At 40.5% G+C, this 24,141-nt stretch overlaps 1 protein-coding gene across 9 annotated transcripts in view; it reads right to left on the bottom strand.

Annotated features, from left to right (window-relative positions):
• The window catches only part of itpr1b (inositol 1,4,5-trisphosphate receptor, type 1b), a 98,657-nt gene that overhangs the window by 64,664 nt on the left and 9,852 nt on the right, over window positions 1–24,141 (bottom strand). For 7 of the 9 annotated variants that reach the window (XM_062986974.1, XM_062986979.1, XM_062986976.1 and 4 more), the window contains exons 10-38: window positions 23,879–23,986; window positions 22,967–23,014; window positions 21,632–21,786; window positions 17,426–17,525; window positions 17,183–17,343; window positions 16,464–16,605; window positions 16,181–16,339; window positions 14,555–14,727; window positions 14,036–14,155; window positions 13,619–13,813; window positions 13,172–13,423; window positions 12,853–12,994; window positions 12,617–12,770; window positions 11,927–12,117; window positions 11,394–11,568; window positions 11,257–11,308; window positions 10,989–11,154; window positions 10,376–10,546; window positions 10,096–10,167; window positions 9,677–9,814; window positions 9,361–9,486; window positions 8,734–8,934; window positions 8,348–8,599; window positions 7,745–7,870; window positions 6,730–6,858; window positions 4,767–4,887; window positions 4,449–4,633; window positions 2,122–2,270; window positions 737–848 (exon numbers count right to left, since the gene is read on the bottom strand). In XM_062986974.1, coding sequence (XP_062843044.1) covers window positions 737–848; window positions 2,122–2,270; window positions 4,449–4,633; window positions 4,767–4,887; window positions 6,730–6,858; window positions 7,745–7,870; window positions 8,348–8,599; window positions 8,734–8,934; window positions 9,361–9,486; window positions 9,677–9,814; window positions 10,096–10,167; window positions 10,376–10,546; window positions 10,989–11,154; window positions 11,257–11,308; window positions 11,394–11,568; window positions 11,927–12,117; window positions 12,617–12,770; window positions 12,853–12,994; window positions 13,172–13,423; window positions 13,619–13,813; window positions 14,036–14,155; window positions 14,555–14,727; window positions 16,181–16,339; window positions 16,464–16,605; window positions 17,183–17,343; window positions 17,426–17,525; window positions 21,632–21,786; window positions 22,967–23,014; window positions 23,879–23,986 — 4,275 coding nt within the window. The remainder of the gene's footprint in view (window positions 1–736; window positions 849–2,121; window positions 2,271–4,448; window positions 4,634–4,766; window positions 4,888–6,729; window positions 6,859–7,744; window positions 7,871–8,347; window positions 8,600–8,733; window positions 8,935–9,360; window positions 9,487–9,676; window positions 9,815–10,095; window positions 10,168–10,375; window positions 10,547–10,988; window positions 11,155–11,256; window positions 11,309–11,393; window positions 11,569–11,926; window positions 12,118–12,616; window positions 12,771–12,852; window positions 12,995–13,171; window positions 13,424–13,618; window positions 13,814–14,035; window positions 14,156–14,554; window positions 14,728–16,180; window positions 16,340–16,463; window positions 16,606–17,182; window positions 17,344–17,425; window positions 17,526–21,631; window positions 21,787–22,966; window positions 23,015–23,878; window positions 23,987–24,141) is intronic. The other 2 variants (XM_062986977.1, XM_062986983.1) reach the window with 1 other exon arrangement.

Genomic DNA, 24,141 nt, shown 5'->3' with positions numbered 1-24,141 from the left:
AAGAACTTATAAACGCCTGGCTGGTGTCATATGAATGAAAGAGAAGATGAGAAGGTCGAACAGTGACACAAAAGGTTGCTGTAATATTACGCATTTTAGTCTCCAACAATCACAAAAGAGCAGCAAGATCTTGGTTGGCAGTGATGGTTTAAATAGCTAGATTTTCACCGATTTGTGAATAATGCATTCCGGCCTCAGAAACACCAAAACCCATCCATGCATTTTCTAACAGATGCCAAAAATGTGTCCACCCCGGGGCCTTGAGTAGCCAGTAGCTGAGTATTAACATGCTGACCTAGACCAAGTGTAGGGATTTCAGCAAGATTAGTGTAAACAGTTCAATTCAGCCAAAAAAAGTTTTTCATTAGAGTTTATTAGTGATTAGAACATGCTGCTGAGGATTAATCAGTTTTAATAGCTTTGAGAACATGATCCTGATTTAACAATAAATGCTGGTGTTGTTTTGTATGGCAGGGAATGGTAACCCACAAAGCCACATCAAAGGACCTCCGAAAGGCTGTCAAGAAGATAAGACAAAGGGCAGAGTCCAGTGTTAGTGTGTGTGTGTGTGTGTATAATCAATAAAACAGGCGTACACATTACCTGTCACACTTGTCAAACTTCCCACACTTACATAACTTAAAGGTTTAACCCAGGAGAACGGGACTCTGTGCTGATTTGCACGAAGGTTTGGTGTGCGTGAGAGTGTGTGTCTGTGTGTGTGTGTGTGTCTTACCTTCTCTCCGTAACCCCGGTCTTTTGTCATCATTTCTCTGAGAGTCTGAAGGACTTTAATGCACAGTCGCTCCTCATTCTCCTCTAAAAGCTGCTTGGTGTGTTTTATCAGCCTTTATTGGACAAAATCAAGAAAAGAAACAGCAAAAAACACCAGAAATAAAGAAATAAACCCTAATTAAAGCTTAAGAGACATGCTGGTGTACAAATACCTTAAAGAATAATTAACCTTAGACTGACAGGAGGATATATACACACCTATCCGATACATACATCCATTGATTATTGTGTAGGCTATAGCTACCCTACACATAAACTTTGTGGGTATGCAATTACTGACTGTAGCCCATCTGTTGCTCTGTACACTTTGTCACCCACCTGTACCAAGTTTATCAATCGAAGGGAACCCCCATAGAACCCCCACTGACCAGACCATGTTTGAGTGGTGGACCATTCAAAGCACTGCAATGACACTAACATGGTAATAACGTAAACATAAAAACATACTGTCCTCTTTATTAGGAACACATACCCTACCCTGTTAGCACTGCTTGTAGCACTGGTGTCCAGTTTGAAACTGGAGATATGTTCTTTAATCACCCACACAGTGTGTTAATTCCCCTCTATTCTTTTATTAATAGACGCTTTCTGATCTCAGGATGGATTTGTATATTTAGTTGTGTATGGTAGGTGCAGCTTATACAACAATTACCGGATGTACTTACCAGATAGGCGTATCGAATAAAGTGTTTGGTGAGTGTATCATTACATAATATAGAAAAATAAACAATATAGACGCTTGTTTTGTGGAACAGTTTATATTTGTGGAACAGAATTTATTAGTCGTTGGAGTTGTTGGCATGTCTGGAGAAGAAAAAGGAACCACGTTTTTAAACACATTGAACCCAAATCACCAAAAAACGATAAACTGTGATTTAAACACAAGTTTAGTTTTATTTCTACTTGGATAAAGAAAAACTGAACTAAACAAAGCTGCACCAAACAGACCTTCTAAGACGTCAGTAAGAAACTACACTCTCACGGGCATGAGCGATGGGTGTAACCGCCCCGCTTGTCATGCGTCTGTTCGTGCTGTGACCTTAGCGCGTTTGATCAGTTCATACAACAGTGTAGACCTCATCAGCTGTTCTGTCAAATGACATTACTTAACACACACAGTACTAATCCTTGCAAAAACCCAATAAACAAACACACACGATCTGTGACGCGCACGTTCTCGCTCAGAAAGCAGCCACTGATGCGTAAATATTTCATCTGGTGCTTCAGCTATTGTATAACGGGTCTAGAGCAGCTGAAGCTATTGTGTTCATTCTTAGAAACAAGACCTTCGTTTTTTTTGTCGGCTTATTAGTTTTGTTTTCTTACTTCGAGATAAAGCCGCCGCTCTCACACTTTTTGCGAGCCTCTGTGTTCTCAGGGAAGAGCAGTTCAGGTCTGTGCAGGACATCTACGAGTACAGAGAGCTCAGCCTGCACCAGCGGTCTCAGCCGGTCCTCTAGTGCAGATACGATGTCCTGATGAAATATACATATGGACATACATGAATGTACGTAAATAAGCACAGACATGCACAACACACGAACGCAGACGTATATAACATGATCTTCAGTAACAATACATAGATATGTATGGTTAAAACCTAAATAATAACAAATTCATTGCAACACATTCTAAAAAGTTGGGACAGGGACATGTTTTGCACTGTTACATCACCTTAACTTTTCAACAATGATCAGTGATCATTAAATAAATGAGGACACACCACCACCACCACCATTCTTGCTTGATACAGCACTTCAGCTCACGTCAACAGTCTGAGATCTCTGTTGCCATATGGTACTAATGCACCACACATTCTTAATGGGAGCTGGTCTGGACTGCAGACAGGTAACACACCCCTATACCATGGCAGAGGCTTGCTTTTATCATTTTCTTTGACTCTTTTTAAAACATGACATAAATTATGTGAACTCGTCAGACCACATCGCACATTCCTCTTTGCGTCAGTCCATCTCTGAGAAGCCTAAACTCAGAGAAGTCAATGGCGTTTCTGGATCTTGTTGATACATGGCTTCTGTTTTGCATATTAGAGTGTAATCTTATTGCCAAGGTCTTCCTATGCTGTAAGGTAATGTGTCTAGATCATCAGATATTAAAAAAACACAAAAACAGGTACTTCATGAATCAAAAACATCACCATATACTTAATGGCTGTCAGACAGCTGCTCCAAATGAACACATTAAAGCTTGACAAGTGAAGTCTTTACTATTGACCAGTTTCTTTTGGTCAGATTGAGTTAGTGGCCATAATGACCTGATATATGTTTGGGAAAAAAAGGTCATCATTTAAACAATGTACCTGCTGTGAAGTACGGTGCTGGGCACCATGCATAACACGGTTCCTACATTTACATTTTCAGCATTTAGCAGACGCTTTTCTCCAAAGCGACTTACACGATGAGAAATTGTGGGTTAAGGGCCTTGCTCAGGGACCCAACAGTGGCAACTTGGTGGTGGCGGGGCTTGAACCGGCAACCTTCTGTTTACTAGTCCAGTACCTTAACCACTGAGCTATCACCGCCCTACTGAGTCTGCAGGTAAAAAATTCTAAACCAAAGAAGAGAAAGTCTCATTTTCAGTTTTGTTTTCATTGATTACGAAGATAGAATACCTGTTTAAGAAGCAGACTTGGTTCTGCAAGCTAAACAATACCCTACACTTTCCACAACAAGATAAAAATAATAAATTATTTTAACCGGTAAGGAAACACGCTGGACCTATCACTATATCTCAGACCACAGGAATCCAGACACTGGGATGAGTGCCATGTTTAACTGGAAGCCGTGTCAGACACTTCTAACTAACCCTGATCACTGAGTGACTCAGGAGCCTGGCTGAATGAGTCCATAAACTCAAGAGACCACAGGTTTAGATAAATGCAGTGATTGTACGGCTTGTGCTTTTGGGAACTGGGTTCAGTATTGAGAAAGAGATTATCCTCACTGTTTAGTGTGGTGGGTGATCAGTGACGTTTTGGGTTTGCTTCTCTTCCTGGGTTCACTCATTTAGGAAAATACTCACTGCTGTAATGTGGCCAAATAAAGGTTGCAGGGGTACCGATAATTGTGACACTTGGATTTGTTTAAAAAAAAAAAAAAAAAAAAGCAGAATTAATCTTTTACACTATTTAATCAGAACTGTACATTTTAGGCTTCGTATGATAGTTCAGCTTTAACTTGCTAGTTTGCTTTTGATTACATGGCTGCTTAGTCTGTTTAGCAGATGCAGAGACCAGTAGTGCAACCGATCACAATAAGGATTAGGAACACAGACTTTACATTGAAAATGGCTTTGTACTACTTACTGTGTTCCCACAAAGGCCAAAACTGACCTTAGTAAATAAAGAAATAAATCATTTCTGTTGCCTGAAGCTTTAACATTGGCTTTTGGGATTGAAAATTCTGCTTTAGTTTGCAGTGCTAGTGAGGGCAGTTGTAGCCTGTAGTGGTTAATGTACTGGACTAGTAATCAGAAGGTTGCTGGTTCAAGCCCCACCACTGCCAGGTTGCCACTGTTGGGCCCTTGAGCAAGGCCCTAAACCCTCAATTGCTCAGACTGTATACGTACTGTATGTCGCTTTGGATAAAAGCATCAGCTAAATGCTGAAAATGTAGTGAAATGTGCATTCTTACCTGCAGCCTCTCGATGATGTTCCTGTAGTCTTTGGATGTGGTGAGCGTGGAGTCTCGTCTGGACGCATTGCGAGCAGACATCCTCCAGTTCAGAATGGTCTTCTGAACCACATTATTAGATTTCACAAACAGATTGTTCACCTGGCTGTCTAAATCCACAGGGATGGCAATCGCCCGACTTTTGGCTGCATACAGTGCAAAGAATTGAGACTTCCACAGCAAATAAACAGTTTTAAACTCAGACTACAGTATAATTACTGAATTTTTGAATGGTGTCTAGGCATTCACACAGACCAGCTGCCAGGACAGCATTCTTACCCACGTCAGACAGGACTTTAATGCAGCTCTCCACTGATGCCTTCTGGGTGGGTGTGAGCCAGTTACAGTGGAACACCCGGAAAACACCCTGCAACAGCTGCACAAAGACCGGCTGACGGGTCTGCCATGGAGTGAAGGAATGGTGGGAGATAAAAAGAAAGAAAGAGCAAAAAGAGAAAAAGGGAAAGCATTACATTTACACGTTTCAATTAGTAATTCCAAGTCAATGACCCATACAGGTGAAAGTATGCTGTGCACCCTTTCAAGTAATTATTGATCCGCTAGAACACTTTTTAATCAGAAACAGAAATCCTTTAAAAGAGGAAGCTGCCACAGACAGTGTAAAGGGATCAAATTTTATAATAACCCAGTAAGGGAAGAACTTTTACAGACAACCTGAACCTAGAGGAAAAGAGGAAGGAAGACATTAACGGTGAAGCCACAACACAGAAATTGTGGGGGTCTTTACTTAGTGCCATCACACCTGATAGGTAAGAACGCTGCTAAAGGAAACTAAATGTTTTCCATGAACAACCGAGCCAGTCAGGGATTATCGCTGCTTATACTGTGACCGTGTGTGCACATGATTTACAAATTGCACACGTGTATAAATGCACACACAGACCGTCAGGCCCAGTAACATCGAAAATGATGCAAACCGAAGATCTGGGCTGTCTGAAGCCACAAAATTGGCTAATTAACCAGCCCTTCGTTGAGAGAGAATGTGTCGTCAACATGTATAACCAATGACTGGCTTTACGATTTTTGGAAAACGTCCTATGTACAATCTGTGTTCCTGGAAAGCTGTGAGTCAATCCAAGTAGACAGCCTTTTTCTGAAGAAATGTGTGCATGTGTGTGAATGAGGCAATTTAGTGGTGAATAGTATGTTGCATGCAATTGTTTGTGTGGTTTGTGTCTGAGGTATTTTAAAAAAAAAAGGACCTGTGTGTGTGTGTGTGTGTGTGTGTGTGTGTGTGTTAGGAAGGTTGGCTTACTGGTACTTACGTACATATGACGTGCCATCTAAATGAGGGAGGGGATTGAAATTATCAAAATAAACACATTTCCTTTATGAAACTAATTTGCAAATTAATAAATCGTTTCAAAGGTTTAAAGAAATAATGAAGTAAGAAAGCAAAACAATGAAGAATTAAAAGTCTGATCAAAAACACACATTTTTATTGTTTATCATGATAATAAATTAACATGTTGAGGTGAAAGTAATAACACCTAAAGTGTATTTTTTATTGGTTTATCAAAACATCAGTGATTCCCAGTTCAATTGAAAAAATTTACCAGTATTAATCATTAATTACTTTAATCACCTTCTAGATTTTTTGTTGTGCTGCGTAGTAAAGTACCAACAGCGCTACCAATTTTCTAACAATTTGTAGCCTTCGATTGATGAACACGAATAACATATAAGAATCAAACTTTAAAACTAAAATGTCCCCATAATTCTTTTGAAGTTATATTTTTTAGTCAGGATATCCCCAGTCAGGATTAAATTCAGGTAAACAGACGGTTCTCATTAATTAGGACACAATTATCGACAATGTGACTAAAAATGTTCACGACAGGGTGACAACAGGATGCAACAGTGGCCAAGAGTCAGTTTTCCTGGCCCTACACATTGATGTACAGTAAAAATAGGACTTTATTATGAAGACATGGACTGCACATACTTGTATCATGGGCCAAAGGTTTAAAAAACCCTGGCTCTGAGGTTCATATACTCTATCCAGCCTGATCATAAGAGAGTTGCTTGTGTGTTATTACTTCAGGCAGAATGTGTTTGACTATTATGAAACTTTTTTTCCAAGTTGTTCCAAAGGAACCAAAAAGTTGTAACAGTACGACTGTCCTTCAAATGTATGTGCTTTACTGTAGCTGAACACCCAAACACACATTAACACTGGCACACGAGCAGAAAGCACCAAAAAACGCACTGCGACGATTACCTGTAAACTGGTGCTCTGATCGGAAAAGGGCGAGCTGAAGAAAGTAGTGACGATGCTCATGATCGTCTCGGTAACATAGCGCTCCAGTGTGGAGTCAGCATGTTTGCGGTCGCTTGTGCTGTTGCAGACCTGCAAGCAGTAAACAAAAACAACAAAAGAGCAGACGCAGGAATTAATATGATTCTAAAGGTCCTGATGAGTAAAACCAGAACATGCTCTGATTCACCCTTCCTGTGGCAGTCATGCAATACAGACGTGTACGTGAAGGCTTACTGTCACATCCCAGATCACACAAAACACCAGAGCTGACTGGAACTTGCACTTGATGTGTTATTAAAAAGTAAAGTCTACTGTGGGGGGCTTTTGGTTGGAGACAAACCCCAAAATAACACTAAATCATATAAGTCATCATATAAGTTTACCGTCTTTTGCATGACAATTGGGGCCGCTGTATTTACAAAGCAGCTCGTCTAAAACACCACATAAAGGAGCGAGACAGTAAACAGCTAGCATATCTGTTTTTTCTGATGTTGTGATCCGAATGTATTTTATAAATCCAACTGAAGAACTGTTCAGTCACTGTTCAACGTTTTATACTAGATAACCAGTTAACCTGAATTTTAACATGTGTAGCTGGTGAAACTACATTAATTCTTCAAAAATCAAAAGACATCACACTGCAGCTGCTTGTCTGATTTGTTAACTAAAGTGTGCGTAACTTACTGAAAACTGGACTTCTCCAAACTCTTAACCTTTGGACTTAACAGCAGCCACCTTCCTTTTTTTAAATGACTCCTGAACTTAAATTGAACCCTGTAAACGGCTTACATTTATAGCCTCACGCCCTTGTCTGCTTTAACAGGCTTCGTTTCTGATCAGGAAACCACAGGTGACACTTCGCATTGCTGGCTCAGGTTGCATTTTGCAGTTCGGCATATGATAAATGCTAAAGTTGAATGAAATTTGTTAATGGACACAGTTAATGGAAAAATAAACAGCAGTTTGAGGCAATTACCCTGCATATGTCAACTAGGAAGTTCTCAAAAAGCTTCCACATATGGTTGCTTGTGTAGATCTCCTTCATCTCCACCTCGGTGTCCACGTAGCAATGGTTTAGAAAATCAATATATGCAATCTTCACCTGCAGGTGAACAAAAATAAGTTAATTTTTTGCCATAATGTTTATACATTAGCGTAAACATAAATAAAATGCATTAGAATCACAATAATCTGAACTCACAGAGAACTACTGTCATTTAATGTGATGCACCATTAAGACCAGTTTTCTAACACATAACAACACAGCCTTTCTCAGCAAAGATTCTTTTGCATACTAACAATGGGTGATTTACCACTGTGCCAAGTGCCTAAATTATGATAATACTTTTATATTATAATAATGAAACATAGACAAGGAAATGTCATTTAGACACTGAAAAGAAAAATCTATAGTCTGGCTATGTTTAGCTCGTGTATACTGATAACAAGCAAGAAACAATAAATAAACAAATGTCACATGCTAGGTGTCTCAAATGCAATCCCTTTCAAAGTTTCTTGTTAGCCAGTATAGTGCAGAATGAGACAAAGTTCATCCAGCACAATGATGAGCTCAGGATACCTCAGGGATGCAGTCATCGTTGGTGACCACACGAACAATATCATCCAGAGGCAGCAGTGAGTTGCACTTAATCTCGGTGTAGACGTTCTTGCCCTCGGTGCAGACGGCCAGCAGCTCCACCAGGTGAATGTGGTACATGAGTTGGCTGTTGGCATCCAGTCGGTCTCGCTCTGAGCGCATCATCTGCACGAGCGTCTGGAACGAAGCCCGGTCGTTGTAGAACACCAGCACGTCCTCACCTGCGTTCACCAGCTGTCGTCAGAGGAAGGAAGATTTTAGCACCAGGATGAGCCAGGATAGGTCACGGGGAGGACAGAAAATGAGGACGACGGGTATGAATCAGTGAAGGAGGTGTGAGAAACATTGGACATAAATCTGTGACCCACCTCAGCCATCACGATATCCTGGCACTTCTTGATGAACTTGTTCTCCGCCTTGACAATGGTCTGCAGGAACTTGAGGTACTGCACGTGTCGACCGTGAGACTCGATGCAGTGCACAAAGTGCTGCACCACGCGATCATTAATTTCACTGCACAGCTGGAAGTTATTCATGAAGATGTGCTGCATGGTGACGGCCTCTAGGATCTACATAGCAACAAAAAAACAACACTGGATTGGGGTTGTATGTTTTATTTCCAGTGAAGTAAAGCCTCTCTGTTCTAAACAGGTGAAAATACTGTTCAGTGGATTGACAAGAAATGTGTTCTACGTACTGCTATACACCACAATTAATTCTTGCAATTATATTAAAAACCAAAAGTTTTCAGAGATCTTGTCAGAATAAAATGAAAAATAATAAATATTATTACAAACGCAGCTTTTAATAGCACTTATTTGCATATAGAAATATCACTAATGTAAATCCCTACTGGTGCTACTTATAGCTTCTTATTTCCTGAATCATAAGATAAGAAGATAAGATGCAGATGCTGCATAATTATAGGGCTTAATTATAGAAGGCACCAGTGATTCTTGTCCACCCAGCATGAATGGTGTGTTAGATACACTCACCCCTGGGTTAAGGAAAAGATTATTGTGCTTGTGGAGCAAAGCCTGATTCTGCTGATTCCCAGCACAGAAATTCTGGAGGAACTCATGAGCCAGCTTCATGATCTCCTGCATTAGGACGTCCTCACCCTGCCAGCACACACACACAACCTTATTAATACAAACCTTGTACATTTAGTTATTTGATCGTCAATGGGGTCTTTTTAATGGTGTGAAAATCAAACCAGATTCCTCAGATAGGAGCTCCTACAAGATCTCTTCGAGAGGACATAAATCCAACATTTTAATGGAATATTTAATTAGAACTTTATGAAACAACCTTCTCATAGGGGATCTGAAGCAGCTCGAGCACCACTGAGTGAGCTCCCATATTCCTCAGCAGCCTCTGCTGCTGTTTCATGCTCTTCTTCCCTGAAACCCCCTCCTGCACACACAGCCTACTGAGCCTTATCAGGATCTTTAAAGAGACGGAGAAAAATAAGAGGAACCGGATTTAATAAAATAAACAAGCGAGAAAACTGTTAAAATTCTGCTGTATATTATTTAACATTAAAGTAACATTATTTAACATTAAAGTATGAAGCTTTACACTGAGTAGCATTACTGCCCAGCTAGAAAAAGCCAAATAGTTTAATTGTATTGCCTCTACTTCACTAGTGTTTTATACACCACACTTCAGGTGTTGCACGTGTGCACTGGTGTGCTGTGTGTTGACTGTAGTATTAAGGCGCACTTTACCTCCTTGACCACCCTGTAATTATAACTGCTCGTGCTCTCCATTTTATTCTTGTCTGTGTCACTCGAGTCACCCTGGATAAAGTATACAAACAAAACAATAAACATAAAAAGTAAAAATAAAAAATATGGGCTTCTTATTGTGATTTTGTGTTTTATACTTAAACAGCATGGATTTATCCACAAAATGATTAAAAGCAAATCAGCTCCCTGATATTCTGATCAGGGCTTTAAAAATAACACGGTAAGGTTTACTGTGCAATGTTAAAATCGCGTGTCGGACCTTCTTTTTGTGCTCAGATTCAGCAGGACCATCGCCTCCGTCTATAGCATCCTCTCCCTGTCGCTTGTACACCCACAGCTCAGACTTCTCCACAATAGAGCGCAGTTGATCCAGGTCGGACTTAATCTGCTTGTAATTATCGACGTCCTGACTGGTCACTAACAGCTGGACCTGCAGACACGTGATGGGAAAAACGGGGAGGAAGAGACGGTTTAAATGCGAGCATAATCGTCCAGACCTGTGTTCTCTAAACACTGTATAGTCATGTGTACCAGATTACATCCTTAGTATAAAAGTACAATAGAAGAGCCTGTAATTAAAACCTGCCTGTTTTGTTATTTATGGACTTTATTTGTCGCCGAGCTATGATGTCAACTTTAGCATAGCTTTTACATCAGCTGACGATATATAATGACAATGAAGTGAATCTTTAATAGATTCACTAACAAAGTTTATGTTAAATTAAAATTCTGCCTGATGAAGCAGCTAATGAGGCCTATTGTGATGCATCTTAAATTATGAGGGGCTTTTCAAAATGTGACCTTTAGCCCTGGTTCCTTGTCATGTAAAGAAACAGGAAAACAGACTAATAAAAAGAAAGGTTAGTGTTTACCTGTTTAAAGGCCATGAGAACCTCCTGTCTCTGACTAAAGTGTCTGAAAAGCAGGTGTAACGCTCCAGAAACCAGTGGAGGGTAGTCATGCATGGTGAGATGCAGAAGAACCCTCAGGAACGTTCTGCCTCCATGGTCATCAAGGTCCAGTGGTGTGTTTTCCTCACTGAGTGAGCAACAAAAAAGACCCTCTTAAATACAAGTACAGACATGCATCCAAAATCCGTGTACAGATTGTGCAGATTATTGAATCAGAATACATTCGTACCTCGCACCAAAGATTCCCTCAGCTTGCTCTTCAATTTTCTCAAAATCTAGTGCTGTGGGGGGAAATCGAATAAACAAATATAGGAAAAAAATCTAAAAATACATAAATATGAAAGTAACATTTATTGAGAAACTCACCTGGGATTATATTGGGTCCTTCCCCATTGGGGGTAGCTGTAGTGGTACCATTAGCACTAGCATTTCCATTAGCATTAGTCATAGTTTCAGTCTGAGTGGTGCTAACATCAAACTCCTTTTTAAAAATGCACAGCAGACAAGAGATCCTGTAGTCCAAGCGCACATTCAGGATAAACTAAACAGAGGAAAACAAAAGGTTTTTTCAAAAATATGTTAACATAATACATTGCATTATTTAAATACAATATGTTATATAAACCCTACACTATTCTCTTATAATCTCATACATTACTCTCTACTTTTCCTTATTCTTTATCTACATAAAATCAAGATTACAAATCAAGAGTGCATTGACCAACAGTTAGCTAACTAGCCTGCTATTAATGGATGGAGTGTTTTCTAATGCCATTTTTATGACTATTTTTATAGTTACATACATAATAAGGATAAAAGCTCACTTTTGTTTAATAGTGCATTTTACACAGTGCTTATCACATCTAGGGAAGCTGCTGATGAGCACACACTCCTGTTACCTGTAGGATCTCAATAATCTTAAGCTTGGTGTCCATCACGAGGATGTCTTCCTTCTCAGGTTCCTTCTGGGTCTTGCCCACTTCTGTATCAGGGGGTGCTGCAGGAGTGCAGGTTGTTGGACTACCTCCTCTCAACACTACCTGGGTCATCAGTTCCCCAACACCATGGATGGACTTCATAACGTTACTGCCTATATGCAGGGATGACGGGATCAAAACTATTTCTGTCACTTTAAGATAAGATAAGATAAGATAACACTTTACTGATCCCGAGGGAAATTGCAGTGTAAACAGTGGAGGAAACCCATGCAGACACGGGGAGAACATGCAAACTCCACACAGAAAGGACCGCCCCACCTGGGGATTGAACCCAGGACCTTCTTGCTGTGAGGCGACGTGTTGTTCTTTAATTACAGAACAAAGATAAAAGACATAAAAAATATAATATGACAAAATGTGGTTGGTTTAAATGTATAAACTGGAAATTCAACTTGTAAGTAATCCAAACTAGACCACGTCATTTTAACTGAAAGGTAATTAGGCGCATCGGACTGCTGCGCCACTCGAGTGCTGCTAGTGCTTACATTTTGCAAGGTACCAATTTGTTCTTTATTATTATTCCTATTAAATGTACACTAATGTACTTGTGTACCAATAATCGTCAGATACAATGAATAGAACCTTTGTCACCTTTGTTCTCGTCTCCTTTCTCTAATTTGTTGATGGGATATATTGTGCTGACATGCACACAGTCCAGTATGGCTAGCAGGATCTTAGTCAGCCGGAGCAAGTCACTAAAGCTGTAGAAGCCAAAATAGATAAGGTTCCTCGCCAAGTTCACAACCTAAAGTGACAACACAGGACAACATTACAGACTGAAATACTGAAGTACATTTAAAACACAGCTGATAAAACAGGAAACTTGCCTCAAATGTGAGCTTGTTTTTCTCCCTGTCTGAGAAAGGAATATTTTGACAAACTACATCTCTCAGGTAGTTCTCCACAAACTCCATGGTGAGAGCAAACCGCTCCTTAATTTCATCTCTAGTGGTGCCGTCATTATCGTAACTGAAAGCGAGCACACAAGAAAGCAATATAAAATTTAAAAATGCCTGAAGCTAAATGTGCAGCAGTACATACAGTATGTATGGAAGAAAAGATACAGGCTGAATTTATTTTTTAAAAGCTCTGTCTGGCAATTCTGGGTTCTTTGTATATGACGAAACCCTCAAAGGTCAAACTCACTCATTAATGGCAATCTTGGAGGGGATCTCAGACCACAGGCGGGCGTATTTGACAGGCGTTACTGGCTCCTGGGGGTCACGGTCCACATGCATGTGCAGCATGAGGCGACAGAAGGAGGCACGCAGGTCGTAGGGCAGGTCCTCATCTGACATACAGCGCAGGATCAAATCCACGTCCAGCTGCCCTGAGATTTTGTTAATGGCCAAATACTGGCGGTCGAGGCACATGCGGGCAAACAGGTTCAGCTGGTACCTGCGGACAAAAATGGGGAGATTAGTTGGCAATAAAGTTAGATGATATGATTTTTGAACATTTACATGTTTATAACACCTAATTTACTGTTATGACCTCTCATTTCCTGTATAAGTGTTTTGATGGACGTTTCAAGTAAAGCTACTTGTTTATAATTTGTTTATTGGAACAGACACTGCTTTAAGGTGGCATTACCTGTAGTAGCCAACAACCTCCTGGTCCTCCTTTTGACCCTCCCTGGCATCCTGCGCCAGCTCCCTGATGCTCTTGCTGCGCGTATCCTTAGTGCTGTCCTTCCAAAACAACCACACCTCCTCCTCATCCAGCTCGGACTCCACTGAAAGCTCTCCAACAGTGGATGCCTCAATCTCAAAGTGAGATAAAACCAGCCTAATGGAAAAGAGAGCAGACCTCAAAAAGCGCTACATAAATAAAGTTGACTTGACTTGACTTGACCTCTGCTACTGCCATGGGAGTAAAGTGTGGCAACAAAATAAAGCATGCAGACGGCAATTCTGTATTAATAAAATGAAAATAAGGGTTAGTGAACTTGTAGTTAGTTGTAATTGTAACGTCAGCTGCAGAAGTAACAGTGCAGGTATAACGACTCACTTGGTCTCTATAAGGATGTCGGCATTGGCCGGGTCCAGCACTGCGTTACAAATCAGCTCCTGAGTGACAGGGATGGATTTATTCATGGACACACACAGATCGGAAAGGTAATCTAGAAACCTGTGCAGATACAGGCACACACACGCACACACACCATTCAGTTTACCTAATAAACTTCTGTTTGTATTACTGTTATGTTAAAAAAACATTAAAATCACACATGCACTGAATAATGAATAATCTAAATTATAACTCAACAGAAAACAGTCAAGTTTGGCTTTTGTTTAACAGCAAAGCTTTAAATGTTTTACTTTACCTCAAAATAAAAATGCACACATGAAAGAGCCAGTACATGTTACTGAGCCTTTAGTAAATCATGTGTTATAATTATGAGAGATTAAAACATATTTCACTTATATGTTATTACACGAATTACATTTATTTTCTCCTGCGGTCACTTGTAATCACTCTATGCTTTTGTAAAAGTCATTTCAGCTCTGCTTCTCACAAGCTTCTCACCTGGGCTCTCGGTTTTTTCTCACAAGGCTGACAAAGGTGTCAATTTCAGCCGCGGTGATGTGCTTTTCGAGAAGCTTGCGGTTGTTGTGTAGAAGAGCAGTGATGGTGTCTTCGGCCAGCACATCGTAACCAATCTGCTTCTGCATAAACCGAAACTGCTTGGCAATGTACTCCTGTAACAGAAGTACGACTGATCTTTTAGCTTTTTGTAAGAAAAAATGTGAAAAGTTGCAGAATGTCACGTTTAAACTAGGAGATTTTACAGAAATATTGTCTAGCTTGCAATGTGAGTACAAACATTTGTGCATTCAGGATCTTATGCAAACAAAGGGCCCACCAGTACCTTGCTGGCCACTATAGCACTGAGGAAGAAAATGTTTTTTTTTTTTTTTTTTTTACTCATTTCTCTTCTTAGAAGTGTGTAACTGAATAGAAAGCCTAAGTGTAAGGTGAAAGGCCAGCTTTGTGATCCATGGTTTGATTGCAAAAGAAGATAAATACTCCTAATCCAATCCCCTACATCTTTCAGAGAACTACTACCTCATAGGTTCTCTTGAAAACCCATTAGACACATTAGTGCATCCATCCGTTATGCTACATTCCACACGCCGTTCTCTTTTGTGGTCCACAATAAAATACTCTTTTCCTTGATTTTCCTTGAAGTCTGATGTCTTTTTTTCCTCAATTAGTGTAAGCAAAACAGGAAACGTACAAAATAAACAGGCTTTGGACTTTTTCAACCTGACGACCCAATTAGACGCCCAAAAAATTTAAAGTTATCATTTTATTAAAAGTCAACCACTTTTTGGTTTCACTGTGACATCTTGTGTGTGGTCTAGCTACTGCAATTATCATCACATTTCCTAGTAAGACAAAATCTTACTCTCGACTAAGCTTATAATTAACAACATGCTGTATATTAAAAGTGATATTCACTGTCCAACAGCCAAAATATTTATAAATAATAACCTCTAATCTTAACCAATCACTACAAGTTAATGATTGAACTTGTTAACAGTTACAAGACAGTTTGTACCCAAAAAACTAGTAAAGAAACAGGTTTTGGCTTGGGTTGGTTCATGTTAGTTGACGATTGTCCTGGTTGGAACTGATCTGTAATTAACTCGGGAGGGCATAACTGACTTGACATGATGCCACATGCTTTCTGTCATGTCTAGTGTAGCAGGGTGTTATTTTCTAAGCCTTTATCATGGTTTGATATCGTTTTTTTTTTTTTATCTGATCAGACATTTACAACCAATGCTTGTGCTGACGAAGGAAAATCAGCATTAACCAGCAAATCAAGGCCAGACCCCAAACAGACAACTTCTTCACTCCAACAAGTCCCAGCCTAGAATAATTAAATCCATAAACATCGTTACATACTCGACCTCATGTTCAAAAGCAACACATGAATGAATTGGATCATTATTAAGGCAAAGCAGTGTCAGCCTTTTAATTACTGCTTCCTGTGATTGGTTAAGCAAAGGACAGTTTGACATTACATTACATAAGAGAAATGTCAAATGAAGGCCTGTAATTTGTCAGTGAATGCCAGTATGACCATCTTTGTCAGCTTCATCCTAGAACTACGGCCTACCCAATTCACGGCCGTGAAAACCCTACCTGATTCTTCCGGTAGTCCTGCTGGGAGTGGCGGAGCACTCTGTAGCACAGTCGGCAGATGTGCCTGAACGGTGCGTGTCTTTGATCGCCCAGCTCCTCCAGTCTGAGCATAGGACCATCACCACTGTCTGTAAAGGGAGCCTGAAGGAGCTTGAAGATCTGCCAGGAGGGAAATTAATAAACAATAGCATTGGAGTTTCAGTAACAGCATACTACTCTAGTTCAGTTTGGCTTTTTGTAGCTGTGTGAACTTTGCATTAATAAATGTGAACACAAAACCCACCTGTTTGAGGATGTTCTGTTCCCGCATAACCTTCTGACGCTCACGGTTCGGTTTGTTGACCATAATCTCCAGCACATCTTGTCCACTGTTAGGAATGTCCACCACAAAGAACACCAAATCCTCCAGCAGCTTGGTCACAAACCTAACCAGCAGTAAAACATTTTTTTTATGTGAATCAGCCTGAACTTTCACCTGGTTATGTAGAAAATCTATCAGTGCATTTATCTGTCCAAAATATAATCCAACCAAGGGCCCAGTGGTCTCTGTCCAGTGCCACATGCTTAAACGGTTAAAGTGAAACCCAACCAGGTTGCATCATTGCAAGATTTTACAAACCATGTTGACTGGCTTCTCTCAGATTGTATTAGCCCTCTGCTTTTAGATTTTCCTGATGGACCAAGTTCATTGTCGTCATGTTGGACAGTAAACCACCCAACAATCCTTTGACCAACAAACCTTATTTCTGCAACTTCACCAAAGGCTGGAGAGGTGTACAAAATAACATGGGGACTTAAGCCCGTGTAGGAATTTACAAATTAATTGCACATGCAAGAAAGTGAAATTGTAAATTACAATTCCATTAACATTTTTATTTAGTTTGAGAGTGGTGTGGGGCCAGTGAAGATATCTCACAGCTATAAAAATGTGACCTATTGCATCATACCAGACTTAATTTCTGCCTGTGTCTAGCCCTACAAGCCTTGCTTTGAAAGCCCTACCTCCTCTCGTTCTGTGTGATGGTGCCCTTCTCCAGTTTCCCAGCAATAGATGCCAGTACTTTACTGGCATCATTGGCAAAGTCCAAGTCTCTGACCTCAGCAGGGGGGACGGGCACTATGGCAAAGGCCTCTTTGTCTTCTTTGATTGCAGACGTACCAATCTAGAGTGTAAGAAACAGATCTTTAAACACTGTATAATGCGGAACGTTTTGTTGTACATGACTGATAAGTGGCAGCACCCACCCGAAGCATGACAGGTTTCTCTTCCTCCTTGTCGATGGGGTTGTTGGTGCTGTGAACCCATGTGTTTGTGCACAGGTTCCGCAAACGCACATACGAGTTCCTGGTGGAAAAACACATCATATCCTTTTAGAAATATTTTTATTTAAAATTAAACGTTTTTAAATGTATTTCCCTAGATTTTAATGTTTAACGTAGATAGATAGATAGATAGATAGATAGATAGATAGATAGATAGATAGATAGAGAACTAATAATTAAACTACTACATATACAAAACAACATCACTGACAATTCTCTAACCAGTTAATAACATCTTTCTCACTTATGTCACTGCTGGCATTGCTCAACAACCCAACAAAGAGATTAAGTCCCACCATCAAAACACTGAAGAAAAAAAGATATAAATCAAGCCAAGCACTAGCACAGCAAGTTTAGACCTGAACAAGCACAGCTTAGATCCGTTCCGTGCGTCTGCCTTTAGGGTAAGGGGTCATGGCCTGACAGCACACACTTGTGAACAAGATCTAAAATTGTTCCCACACAGGATATACACATTAAAATGTAAAATTTCCTAATGAGCTACAATTTTTAGACATGGTTACTTGTACAGAGTGAGCTTATAAATGATTAAGGTGTAATGATTAGATGATTATATATGTTTTTTTGTTAGTTTGAGAATGATGTATCTTCTGAAAATAGACACCCTTTTATTTACCAGGCATCCAAATTAATTTCACTCCTCTACAAGTCTTTCAAATCCCCCTGAGCACAAAAACACTTAAGCAGTCATGTGAGGATTTCTCAGAACCATTAATTTGGAACGACATGGAAAAAAGCAGAAGGGCCTTTTAGATGTCTGCGCCCTAAACCCTGCACATGTGACTCTGACTGAGATAAGATACTTGTGACAGATAATTGAAATATCCTGTGGAGAGGAAAGGCGTCCTGCTGTGTGACAAGCTGGCGGGTCATTCATACAGCAGATTTGATTTGATAAGTGAATGTGTCCTGAAGGCATAGCTTAAACTTAAGACAGCAGTTTTAAAACACCATCTTTAATTACACACTACTTATAATTATACAATAGTTATTAAACATAACTAACTACACCCTAGACAGCATTGACAAAACTGATTGTATGGTGTTTTAACTAAATTTATCTAAAATACATGGTGGAAAGACATGATTAAAGGGATATGGTAACTATTTGTGCCAACATTTGACAGCAGGCCTCTTTAATTTTGCCACAAAGTAAGGCATTATAACTATTTCATATTTGGTGGTTGCTAATAGCAGAATTGCTTGATTTACATTTCTTCAGAAGCTGACTTGAGATAAGGATTACAGTTAAGATGAGTTTTAACAAGCCCCAGATCACTGAGATATTGCACAATCATCATTTGCCTAAATACACTCCTTATGTAAACTCTGAGAAATAGCGTTTGCCCAAGAACACACTCAACTCAGACCCGCTAGCGATCAAAGCATGTATTGTTCTCATCCTGTACCTCTGTGTCATTGTGCAAACATAAGAAATTACAACACACTCACTCAAAGTGACCCTGACTAACCCAGCCACACATACCCGGAATCACACACATAAGAAAGGAAGAGGCCGGTCCGGGCCACCAACATAGCCATGAGACACTCTCTGTATTTATTTGACCAGGTCGCGTAAAAGGATTACTGGTGTGTGTGTGTGTGTGTGTGTGCATACTACAGTCTCAGTTACATGAATAGGTCACACCGAATCTCGTCTTTAATTCGATAGCTGTGTGTCTCCGAGTGGCTATTTTATAAGCAACATGCAAGTCCCATCCGATGCACCAATTTTTCTTATCAACAAATTCAAGACCACAGTAATTACTTTCTCACACACACACACAGGCTTACTACTAAGCTTATCAAAGCATCTGCTTACCACAAGCTATCATAATATCTCAAAACATGTAAAAGAGCTGAAAACAGGGAGGGTAGCAGTATCGGTATAAATACACTTGTGAGCCACTGACCTCCGTGGAAATTAAGTTCCTACTCATTTTAAATGCATCACAAAATGCAGTTCAACACCCAGAATGGGGTGGCTAACTTATAAACTGTTCAGACAGACTGATAATTAATAGAATTTTAGGCTATAATGCCTTTTATGAACGAGGGAGTGGTCAGGCTGAGATAAGGAGACTTCAGTTAAAAATGATCTGCTATTGTGGTCAAGTCAGCAATATTTAACATGATTTTGGAAATGCAGTTTAATACCACAATAAGTATAATTTGCCAGCGTAGTCCGGTCTGTATTGATGGCCTGTCCAGCAACAATCTGCTACTGTTGAATTCTGTTTTACTTTTAGATTGAAAATAATCTGGGCACAGCTGCCTAAAACACCTGTCTGATATAAATTCTGCAGTACGACTGAAGCACAAAGGCTGACTGCATCATAAAAAGAGGCTTTCCAGACAATCAGAAGAATTCTGGCATGTTGTGCAACATCTGGCCTGCGCCCACCACTGGGAGGCGAGACAAAATGGGATGAGACCGAGCGGAACGCTTGCTTCCGGACTTCTCTGAAGGTGGGACTTTCCTGTCTATCTTGATACAGTGAGGTCAGACTTCAGTGGAAGCTGTTATAATGGTAAACATACTCCCTTACTCACTCACACACACACACACACACACACACACACACACTCTCCTACACACACGCAGTGACACATAGTGACACATGCAAACCCCACCCGGCTGGATTTCTGTAAAGACAGAACTTATGAGTGCGTGCTGGGATGTGTTGGGGTGTTTAAACGTACTTAAATGTACTGGCCTGTTCATTAGAAACACACACCCCGTTAGCACTGATTGTAGCACTGGTGTACAACTACACTCTACAGTATTTCTGTACACAATGTGCGATAATATTAATGACCATACATTAATATGTTATTAGTAGTGTTACAGGCCTGGTTGGGCACTTAACCCCAGACAATTGGCCTGTGTCTGAGGGAGAAATACAGGATGGGGAACCATCTCCTTGCCATTGCAACAGCAACTTCTACTATGTGGTTGAGATGCACTGACGCCCTGTCCAGGGTCATTTTCTATCTTTTACTCAGTGCTTTAGGGTTTGGTTACAACTCCACAACAATCCACACCACTTACTGAAATATTACAATACAAACACAAAGCAGCATGGTGGTGCTATTAAGCCTCTTTACCCATTGACCTCCCTGTCTGTACCCATACCCTCTCTGGCCCACAGTTCTACCCTTTAGAGAGCACAGAAATTAAAGTCCAGCAGCGCATCATAGAGAAACTGCTGACTCCAGACTCAAAACAGAAGTGAAACTGCCTAATCTAGTGCCTACATCATTAATTGTGAGGTTTTATTCGGAAAAATTGTATGCTGTGTGATGCAACAGCCATCCTGGAAGCTTAGAGTGTGGGAGAGGAATCAATGCCAAAAAACATTCAGCTTTAGTTAAGATCTCACTCAGACAACAGTGTGTCACCCAAGGTTTTATTACTCAAAATGAAACCCAGATCCAGAACTCCTACATCTAATCTCTCCCTGAGGATTTCAGACAACCCATAAACACAGATGAAAGAAATTCTTCATCTTAAAACAACGCTGGCAATAACTTCGGTCAGTGCAATATCACCTATATGCCTCTTTTCGCCACAGGGGATCTGCTCCGCAAAGCCAGATTTGGCACAGTTATTATGCTGGATGCCCTTCCTGACGCAACCCTCCTATCCGGACCTGGGACAGGGACTCTGTGTCTGAGAATGGAAAAGCCGAACAGCTTTTCTCCTCATAACTACAAAACACTACATCTGCTGTCTGGTCGAAGTGGCGGTACAGGTAAGGAGGGTGCATGTGGGGCATCGTGTTCCTCTCCATACACTACACTGCTCTCTGTGAGAATCCAACACTGGCTGATGTAAAGCAGTGGCCGGCTACTGCACGTGTGTCATGGGAGGCACTAGTCTACGGCTTTCCGTTGGCCAGCGTGGGGGTGGTGCAAGTGGCAGAAAAGTTGTGAAGTTTTAAGATGACAAGGTAAAGGAAAATAAGTCCTTACAGATGTGGGATGCGGTAATATTTCTTATTATAGTTATTGTTTTTATCATTTAATACTGACACACGACAAACTAAAATGCAGCAGTTATGGACAACAGTGAAATGTGTAATATTTAAGAGGTGTGATTTGTACCTGGGTACCAAAGAATCACCTCCTCTGAGTGTTGTAGGGTCAAGCTCAAAGATGGAGGAGACGTCATTGCCGTCGGGTACAGAGATAAGGGTGTACATGACTTTCTCGTTGGGCGTGTGCAGACGAGCTCGCAGCGCATCGTGCTCCAGGTCCAGCTAGGAAAGAGGAGATCCTCATTACCATGGAAACTAAGCAACTGAGGGGTTAGCAAACATCCCTGAAGCAATACAAACAAAACCATAAGCACAATATGGACGCAATGTGGATTCACAAAAATAGCCTACAGTGACACTGATCTTCGTTTCAGACATCATGTGCCGGCTTTCCGGACATGCTGATCCCAGCTGATGACTAAATGTGCTATTAATGAAACTACAAAGTTCAGTCTGGCATGAAGCTTAATGTGTCTCCAAAACAAAGCACAATACAAATATGTTAGCAGTAGATGCTACTAATAAATGTACTTATGTTTCCAAAACCAGTAAGATGGTATGGACTGTAACTAGTTTTTGATCAAACTCTCAGTCATTTACTATGCAGGTTATGATTTGTGATTTTTCTGCAATCATTATTTGCTTTTATCACTGTTTTTACTTCTGAAAAGTCCATCAGAGAGTCAGTATATGGCAAATATAACTTTTAAAGACTGCTGTCCAAACTTTACTGTTAGTAGGTCCTGGTGCTGAACAAGAGTTTATGAGTGGTGTCATACTGCCATCTCTAGGCAAACCTCTGTACTGTAGGTCTTTTTTGCGAGCACAACACCACCTTGTGGCTTTCTGGAAACTCACATTTAATTAACTTCAACGAAAACAACACGTTTAGCAGATGACTGATAAGTCATAGGCATTCGTACTTAAGTGGTGCAGCATGGTGCATTAAACTGCTCAAACCCTCCGGGAACGTGTAACTGCAAGTAACCAGAAACTTTCTAGTAAGTGCACAAGTTTCCAGGTGGGATGGATGTGCTTTAAAAATCATAAGCATGCAGGTAAGCAACTGCAAACAAACATTTTAAATAAAGAACCAGGACATGCATATGTAATTATGCAAAAGAACAGGGTAAACAATGAATGCATGTGAAACTGAGTAAAGCATGTAGTCTGAGGAAAGCTCTTACTGTAAAAGAGCAAAGTTAAGACATTTAGGTGCAGATGGATTCTTTTATCCAACTATAGGAAAGTACCTGGAAGTTAAACGGAACAAAATCTCCAGCCTAAAGCAGAAAACAAGATCCAGCAGGTAGTTACGGCACTGATGCATGTGCATCAGACATAAACACTGTAAAGAAAAGAATACAGAGGCGAAGAGGCTTCACTTTATGCAGATACTCACCGAGAAACGTGATTCCTGAGACTCTTCCTCTGAATAGTCTGGATTTACCTGAAAGCACACATTTCCACAATCAATTCACAAAATTTTTGTGCAGAATAAAACTGTAGATTTGAGAGTATAGCAGTACACTACCCAAGTGGACCCAGAGCGTGCAGGGTTTTAGCTTCTAAACCACAAGTGTCAACTCACATCCATAAGGATAAACACACAGTTTAGTGATTTATCTGCTTCAGCAGGCCCAATCCATTAAACGGGAAGTCTGATGATGGATTAACTAACAAGACCATGTGTATAAATGTATTTCCATGCATTTGTAAGGTCTGAGATTGGCGCAGGATAGTAAGGCCTGGCTCACAATCAATATTCAAATTCATCCCTAAGGTGTTTAATAGGGTTAAAGTCAGAGATCTGTGCAGGCCACTGAGGTTCCTCAGGTTTTTTGGACCTCGGTTTGTGCACAGACGCACAGTCTTGCCGGAACAGGAAATGGCCTTATCAAACAGTTGCCAATAAGCGATATACAAGTGTTTTTCTTTACACCTGTAACTATTTACTGGGCCTAAAACAGTGGAGTGTCTACATAGTTATGGCTATATAGTGTAATTATGTGTTTATAGAGATCCAAATGCCTTGTTTTGACATATTTCCATTTAAATAATTCAGCAGCTGTACAGTGTGAACAAGTAATGCCAGTACAATAGCCAAACTTGCTCTATACATCACTAACGTTTATATTGATGACATCAGGATCAGAATCGGAGCAGACTGACGTAAACATCCTGATAAGCTTGACACTCTTGGTTTAAGTATATTGTTAGTAGCTGTAGGTGCAGTTTCCTACCCAGCCTGAGCATTTATAGCTGAACTCGAACCAGCCAAGCGAAAGAAAGCGCGTCCAGAAGCAAGACCCACCTCGCTACTCACCTCTGCGGCCAGGTAGTGTCCTGTGGCCAGGTGCTTAAACCTGAACAGGCTGTTCCAGTAGCCAGCGCCACCACGGCATGGGTCGTTCTGAACCACCTGAGACACAAAACTTGTGAGGGTAAAAATCAGGATCATGAACAGCAATGAACACAATCCTTTGTTTAGAGCTCATAAACAACACGGCTATTCCTGCTGGTACTAGAAAGTGCAGCTCAAACTTAGCTATAATTTAGACAGACAACCCTATATTA

The sequence above is a fragment of the Trichomycterus rosablanca genome, chromosome 24, assembly GCF_030014385.1.
Source record: "Trichomycterus rosablanca isolate fTriRos1 chromosome 24, fTriRos1.hap1, whole genome shotgun sequence".
Taxonomy (NCBI): domain Eukaryota; kingdom Metazoa; phylum Chordata; class Actinopteri; order Siluriformes; family Trichomycteridae; genus Trichomycterus; species Trichomycterus rosablanca.
The sequence above is the reverse complement of the archived record's forward strand: the minus strand, read 5'-3'. Positions and strand labels throughout refer to the sequence as shown.